Source organism: Apaloderma vittatum, unplaced genomic scaffold (assembly GCF_000703405.1).
Source record: "Apaloderma vittatum isolate BGI_N311 unplaced genomic scaffold, ASM70340v1 scaffold5153, whole genome shotgun sequence".
Classification (NCBI taxonomy): domain Eukaryota; kingdom Metazoa; phylum Chordata; class Aves; order Trogoniformes; family Trogonidae; genus Apaloderma; species Apaloderma vittatum.
In genome coordinates this window covers 1-7,555 of record NW_009708449.1, presented here as the reverse complement: position 1 = coordinate 7,555, position 7,555 = coordinate 1, and the positions used below count along the sequence as shown (strand labels likewise).

The 7,555-nt window shown below is 38.7% G+C and overlaps 1 protein-coding gene across 2 annotated transcripts; it reads right to left on the bottom strand.

Annotated features, from left to right (window-relative positions):
* Positions 1-560: 560 nt before the first annotated feature.
* Positions 561-4,292, bottom strand: LOC104269558 (myosin regulatory light chain 2, smooth muscle minor isoform-like). 2 transcript variants are annotated; one of them, XM_009866542.1, is made up of 4 exons: positions 4,235-4,292; positions 2,421-2,618; positions 2,096-2,257; positions 561-1,055 (listed from the first exon to the last, which is right to left on the bottom strand). In XM_009866542.1, the coding sequence occupies exons 1-4, from the start codon at positions 4,290-4,292 to the stop codon at positions 883-885; spliced, it is 591 nt and encodes a 196-aa protein (XP_009864844.1). In that variant the 3' UTR covers positions 561-882. The 2 variants fall into 2 exon arrangements, with proteins under 2 accessions (XP_009864844.1, XP_009864845.1); XM_009866543.1 differs by lacking the exons at positions 2,096-2,257; positions 4,235-4,292 and having other exon boundaries at positions 565-1,055; positions 2,421-2,604.
* Between the last annotated feature and the right edge of the window lie 3,263 nt (positions 4,293-7,555).

Genomic DNA, 7,555 nt, shown 5'->3' with positions numbered 1-7,555 from the left:
AATTCTCAGACTGACTTTGCTCACATTCTCACATGCAAATGCATTAACTGCAGAACAATAAACCTTTGTGTAGATTTCCTGGCCATGTAGTGCCAGGTAGCTGAGATTCCATTGCAAAAGCTCCCTTCAACAGAAAGGGGGGGGAAAAAAAAAAGCCTAATTCCGACTTACTGCCAAACAGGACTGCAAACTTTGACATGAAAATATCGCTAAAAAGCTATCAGTATTAAAAGAAAATAAAAGCTGGGCATGCTATCTGCTTAAGTGTTCTCTGGTGGTCATCAGGCAATTTTAACAATCCTCCCTAGCACTTTCTTTGGCTAACTACTGACACCAGTCAGATCCCACTTCAAAAACCTAAGGTAAGATATTTGCACAGCTGCATTTTTAAAGATACCAGCATATACTGCTAGGAGCATCTCAGAGATGTGTGACACCAAACAAAACACTATGACAATGAATTTTCCTGCTTGATTTGCAACTGCAAGTAAAATCCAGTTAACAGACATGCATTTTTAAATGCACAATAGAAATGTCTTTCTTCACAAAAGAAAGAGGTATTTTATCTATATAGCAATCTTTATTTCAAAATGGCATTTATTACAAAAATGTAAAAATCCAGCTAAACCAGAAACATTGAGATTATTTTCCTGGACTATCAAAAGTCCAGGGATCTTTGTCCCATATCCTTGTCCTCACAATGTTCTCCCCGCTTCCAGTCTGATTACACAGGTGCAAATGTGCCTAAATGGCCCAGAGTAGATAAATACATGAGAAAGGCAAAAGCTGTAAAAGCTAGATGCATGCAACAAGTTCTATCAGGAAGAAACCCTCAAAAATAAATGTAAGAGTAAGGTAATCTTTAGGTATCCAGAGATTTGTTCAGTCATCCTTGTCTTTTGCTCCATGTTTCAGGATGCGCGTGAATTCAATGTAATTGAAATTCCCCTTTTTGTCGATGGGGGCCTCTCTGTACAGCTCATCTACCTCTTCATCTGTGAACCTGTCTCCCATCGTTGTCAGCAGCTCCCGCAGGTAGTCTTCTTGGATGAACCCTAGAATGAGATGTAAGAGGCCAAATATAAAAACTTGGGCGTCTTTATATTCAATAATAAATGAACAATAATGTCTTTCTTTGAACTCTTTGTTTCAGTTATAGATACCTACAGTCTCTGTTGCCAAATGAAAACAAAGCCATTAAAGTCCATTAACTATAATGACCAAATGATTACAAGCATTTAATCAAGTCAAGCCTCTTAGATGATTTGCAAGGCTCTATTTAATTTGCACTACCTCAAATAAAGGCCATTTTATCATTTGTCCGTTTCAACAAATAGGCAAATTGCCAGTATACATATTGGACCTTCGTCCCAGCAGCAGGGCTACACTCCCAGTAGTAGAGAGACTTCTAACAACTGCATGTTTTACGCAAAGGGGATCTGTTTGCCTAGAACATTCCTCATGAGAATCACTTAAAAAAAAGAAGTGATGGAACTTGATTACCAAATGATCAACAAGTGCATGAAAGAACGAAGTTCAATATATTTCAAAGATTTTAAACTGATGTTAAATCAGTAACAAAACTCAGATTTACTAGACTGGTTGCAAAGAACACGTTGTTTGGCATTGTTTGTCAAACAAGCAGCCTTATGTAACTTGTGAATCCTTCTACCAGGACTCGTGAGTCACACAAGGTTCTTGTATTCTTTTTCTTCTCCTTTAAGTGCAGCTCTACAGAGGGAAGGTGGATACAAGTTGCTGACAGAAAACAAATGCTTCATAAAAGCACCACAGCTTGAAGACAAGGATTCCCCTTAAAAACATTGCCCTAATGCTGAGATTTGTTAGGAAAAAATTAAGACCCTGTTTCCCGATCATCTTTACTTTCTTCTGCCTTCAACAGAACCAAAGTGCAAGTAGTCTGGGATTTTAAGTTTTACAGTGTTTGAAAGGGTAATTTCAGCCGATGAGAGTACAGGCATGGTTTTTAGTTTTCAGACTTGAAATATTCATTGCTACTTCTATGAATACAAGTATTTGTTGTTACAAAAGTAAGCAGAAAAAATACACATACACTGTTATTTTACCCACGTACCTGTTGCCTCTTCATCAAAGCAAGCAAAAGCATTCCTGATCACATCTTCTGGATCGGTGCCATTTAACTTCTCACCAAACATTGTAAGGAACATTGTGAAGTTTATGGGGCCTGGAGCCTCATTCATCATGGCATCTAGGTACTCATCCGTTGGATTCTTTCCTACAAATAAAGGGATTCATATTTTGTTTAGCTTTCAAACTAAAAGAAGAAGTAATCTAAAGAGCACAATACAAACTGAGACAACTCTCAGAAGCTGTCCCAAACTCAATTATTTTAACAGTGCAAATCTGCCTGGCAACCCTAAACAGAAAAGCCACGTTACCAAGGGAGGCGAGCATATCGTGCAAGTCCTCTTTGTCAATGAAGCCATCCCTGTTCTGGTCAATCATGTTGAAAGCCTCCTTGAATTCCTGAATCTGCGACTGATCAAACATCGCAAATACATTGGAAGTGGCACGCTGAGGGCGCTTCTTGGTGGTCTTCGTCTTTGCCCTTTTGCTAGACATGGTGGCTGTTTGTTCTAGGGAGACAAAAACATATCCAGGATTTAGCCTTATTAAATCAGATTACAAGTTCTTGGGGGAGGGACAGATAAAGGAATATCAAATTCCATGTTATAAGCAAATATACCAAAGTACGCAATTATTTTAGTATCTCCTGCTCCATTTTCTGTCATTTGGATTTCACTTGCTATTAATCTTAATGTCTTTCAGGATTCAGGGACTGGCACTGTAGGCCAATAAAGGGCTAAATTAAAACAAAAATATTATCAAAGCCAAGTTCTCAAAATGAAACTCGCACAGTGCTTTTATTGCTAATTCAATACTCTGTCTGCATCTTCCACAAATTAACATGACTACATACTTAGCAGTCTGTAGAAGGATACGGGCTGCTAACCTAGCAGATTATGTAATGGTTAAATAAATCAAGCAGTGCTAAACTAATATTGGGGACAACAGAAGAAAAAAGAAAGGTATTTATATTATTTGTTAGAAAAGCTACTGTTAAAAGAGCAGTAGGTCTCAGGACACAGAATGGTCCTGACCAGAGCCTAAGGTTTTTGTGAAGATTGTTGGATGGTGCTGGGGGAGAGATCTGCCAAAGAGCTCCTACTGGAGTGCTTTCATCAAAGTCAACTAGAGGATTGTGCGTGTTAGAGAAAAGACGCTGACATAGTTCAAAAGCACTATACATTGCTATTCTCTTACACAGTGGAACTATTACACAATACATACACAAATGCCAGTATAGTCCTTTTAAAAGGAATTAATTGCACAATAAGATTCTAATAATCTGAAGACTGCTTCTTTTAAATTATTAAGCTTTTAAAACATTTATATGTTCTCATAGAATCTTTATATAATTACACGTATCACAAATATACTAATTTAATTGTTTCCCTTGAGCTGTCAAATGACTACGTAAACATGGTAGTTTTTATGTTGTAACACTAATATAATCAGGAAAGAAGTAGGGCTTTCAAGTTAACTGCTTCTTTTTAGTTGGGAAGATACATTTAGTGTTCTACTATGGTTGATAGCACAAATAGGAAAAGCTGAGTCATTCACTGAAATGCAAACACAAAGCCCTCAACAGTGCTATTGGATCAAAGTAATTAGATTTATGCTGTTTCTAAAAGTCTCGTATACCTCTATGCTTTAGTTTTATCTAATGCAAGCAATCCATGCTGCTATAATATTCTCTTATGCCCAAACCACAAGTTATGCAAACCAAATTCCTTTCATCCTTGATTTTGAATGTTATAGGAAGCACCTGCAGTAAACATCCTGAAAGAGCATAAATTTAAGCTTCATCTGTAGTAAGAAGAATGCTAAACACTTTGGAATTTACACTAAATATTAATTTTACAACTTTAAAAAAATTATCTGGTCAGAAATGCAATTCTAAATCGGAGACAAAGAACAGTTCTAATGGTTTCTTAGATAGTCTGGTCAAAGCTACTATATTTTCTGTTAAAACTCCTGAAAAACAAGACTGAAGTAACTAACTTGGATTAATGCTTAAAAACAAAAGGGAGTGATATTAAGCAAAGTAGGTCCCTTTTGTGGTTAATAAAACCAATAATCAAGCAAAAAAGCAGTTTTCTTGGTTTTAATTGAAGAAAAGATATTTTACCTTGCTTTGTATCATGACATGTTGTACCAAGCATCTGGATCATAAATGGATATTCCATGGTTACGTCCTTCTCAGTCTGTCTACAAAGAGTGTTACTGATTTGCCCTGCTAATTCCACACTTTTAAATCCTACGTGCATACATAACGTTCTTCTGACGTATAAAAAAAAATACCTATTATGGCCCGAACTAAAAATAGCCTGTGAAATGCAACTGTGCATCATTCAGTAACACTGAAGTTCTCTTCATTGCATTCACTAACCACAAGCTATTTGAGATGTTTGGCCTCCAACAACACTTCGAAAAATAAATATGAACTCCTGACATCTAGATACTTATGAAGACAGCTGACAATAAAGGTAGCTTGCTTTCAAACTGCAGTCAAGGGTTGTATGTAACTTCAGTCTTTTTCTTACCTCTGTAAAAAACACTCATACAAGTTACTGTTAAACTCTGAGTTACTGATTAGAAGTTCAGCTATACAGAACAGAGTCAAAAATATCTGTTCTCTGAAATAATCCATAGTTTTCAGGATATGGCCTATTCGAGGTAAACCAAAACATTTACTTTGCATGTGCCACAAGGCAGTGCTCCCACCAAGCTGCTACCTACGATTCTCTCAGGTATACTTCAATCCTAATTGAGAGGAGGTAACGAGAGCAGAGACTGCTGCCGACTGTAGCTACACATGGTAGAAAGAGATCCTGTTTCTTTCTAATTCTGTTCAGAAGACTGCTGTATCAGAATATCGTATTAGAGAATACAAAAAGTTTCTTTTGGTGCAACCATGCCTGCTCCAAAAAAACCACAAACAACAAACTGGCTGGATGGCTGGGTCCAAAGAGTGGTGGGGAACAGAGTTTAAATCCATCTGGTGGCCAGTCACAAGTGGTGTTTCCCAGGGATCAGTACTGGGGCAAGTTCTGGTTAGTATTTTTATCAGTGATCTGGACAAGGGGATTGAGTGCACCCTCAGTAAATTTAAAGATGACACCAAGTTGGGCTCTGCAGAGGGACCTGGACAGGCTCAATCAATGGGCCAACGTCAATTCTATGAGGTTCAACAAGGCCAAGTGCCGGGTCCTGCACTTGGGTCACAACAACCCCCAGCAACACTACAGGCTTAGGGAAGAGTGGCTGGAGAGCTGCCCAGCGGAAAAGGACCTATGGGTGTTGATGGACAGCCAGCCGAACATAAGCCAGCAGTATGCCCAGGTGGCCAAGAAAGCCAACAGCATCCTGGCCTGTAACAAAAACAGTGTGGCCAGCAGGACCAGGGAAGTGATTGTCCCCCTGTACTCAGCACTGGTGAGGGCACACCTCAAATCCTGCATTCAGTTTTCGGCCCCTCACTACAAGACAGACACTGAGGTGCTGGAGTGTGTTATGCTGGTGAAGGGTGTAGAGCATAAGCCTTATGAGGAGCAGATGGGGAACTGGAGCTGTTTGACCTGGAGAAAAGGAGGCTGAGTGGAGACCTTATTGTTCTTTACAGCTACCCGACAGGAGGTTGTAGTGATGTGGCCTTGGTCTTCTCGTCCATGTAACAAGTGATAGGACAAGAAGAAACAGCCTCAATTTGTACCAGAGATTTAGATTGGCTATTAGGAAAAAAAATGCTTCTCAAAAACAAACAAACAAAAAACAACAGAAAAAAGGTTGTCAAACACTGGAACAAAGTGCCCCAGAAGTGGTGGAGTCACCATCCCTGGCAGTATTTAAAAGTTGTGTAGATGTGGTGCTTGGGGACACAGTTTAGTGGTGGACTTGGCAGTGCCAGGTTAATGGTTGGACTAGATGATTATAAAGGTCTTTTCCCACCTAAATGATTCTATGACTCCACATAACATTGCACTCAGCTCTGGGAAACTCCATTAGAAAGAGACCGATAAACTGGAACATGTTCAGAAAAGCAAGGACATCAATCCAGTTAGTCAAAGACATCAGTTTATGATGAAAAAGTTTCAAGTGCTTACACTTGGTGTTACCTCTCTGTGTACAATATGACTGTACAACAGGAAATGATGTAATGAGCAAAAACTAACCTTATTTGAGTCAAGCACTGAACTGGATTTTAGAGAAAATAGGATTTCCCAAGGTCATTTATGAAAAATAATCAAAAAAGTGAGCTTTTATGATTAAAATAAGTATAGGCTGAAAATAGAAGAATTTCAGTAGATAAAACATAGAAATACTTCACATTGGATAGTACAAGTCATGACAAGCAGGTTTAGTCTGTTTTTTAATACTATGAAACACTGAATAGTCTGGGCCTTGTTTTGGAAACTGTTCAAGAATTTTTTTTGGGAAAGAACTTGGCCTGTGAGACTTTCATAAGATTTTCAAAAGCATAACCTTTATTTAAAAAGATTTTCACATATTAAAGAAAAAAAACCATAAACTGCACCCACAAGACTAAAGAGGTAGTGTGCTGCTTGTACATGTATGTTTGTCATCCTATACTCCCTACCTCTGCAAAAAGGATAAACGCTAGGAGATAAAACTGAACTAAAGAGCTTGAGCCAGACAATAAGATACCAAACTTCACAGTCAACTAACAGTGATGCAAGTTTGATCTGTTCAGAGGCAGTGACCAAAAGTTATGCTTCAGAGAACAGCCTTGTGTTTCAACAGTAGCTTTATAATGGCTGTGCATGTCTATTACTCAAAATTAAAAAAACACAAACCAACAACAAAAAACCCCAACCAAAGAAGAAAACCTCAGAAAAACAAGAAAATAACCAAACTCCCCTATAACACAAAACACACTCCCAAGGAAGTCTCTACATGAAGTTTCATACTGAATATTTTAACACTGCCAATTATTTGGGAACTTTATTAAACTACAGTGTAATGGTTACATTCTCTTAAATCGTCAAATTCCAAAGTCAGCTTCAAAGCTAAGTCCCTAGCTCTGTCCACGTAACTAATCGCAGCATCCAGTACCACCACTCGTCCATCACATTTTGGGTGGAAGAGGTAAGACTCTGCACTCCAACAGATCTATGGCGAAGCTCAACAGAGGTGTAATCTACACCTCGGGTGAAAAACAAAAAAAACACCAAAACCCCACAAAAATCCCATACCCCATGCAATTTTGTCTAGTCTTGAAAGCCATCCTATCACACTCCTCATTAAAAAGTTTTGCTAAACTCTTGCACAGGAGCCAACCCTGCCTCAAAATCTGCTTCTTATGACTCAACAGAGCCTTTGTCTGCAAGTTAGCGAGCGGAATCCACTGTGAACTGTCTGGATTAACTTCCCCGCGGCCATTAACTATTTCAAAACTCAAGCAGGAGAGGACGCGCTCACCACCCCTCCC

Excerpts from the sequence above, each read along its gene's own strand:
- LOC104269558 (XM_009866542.1), bottom strand. The coding sequence starts at position 4,292 with ATGGAATATCCATTTATGATCCAGATGCTTGGTACAACATGTCATGAT. Across the intron at positions 2,619-4,234 it reads ATGTCATGATACAAAGCAAG|AACAAACAGCCACCATGTCT; the intron begins GTAAAATATCTT and ends TTGTCTCCCTAG. Across the intron at positions 1,056-2,095 it reads CTTTGATGAAGAGGCAACAG|GGTTCATCCAAGAAGACTAC; the intron begins GTACGTGGGTAA and ends ATCTCATTCTAG.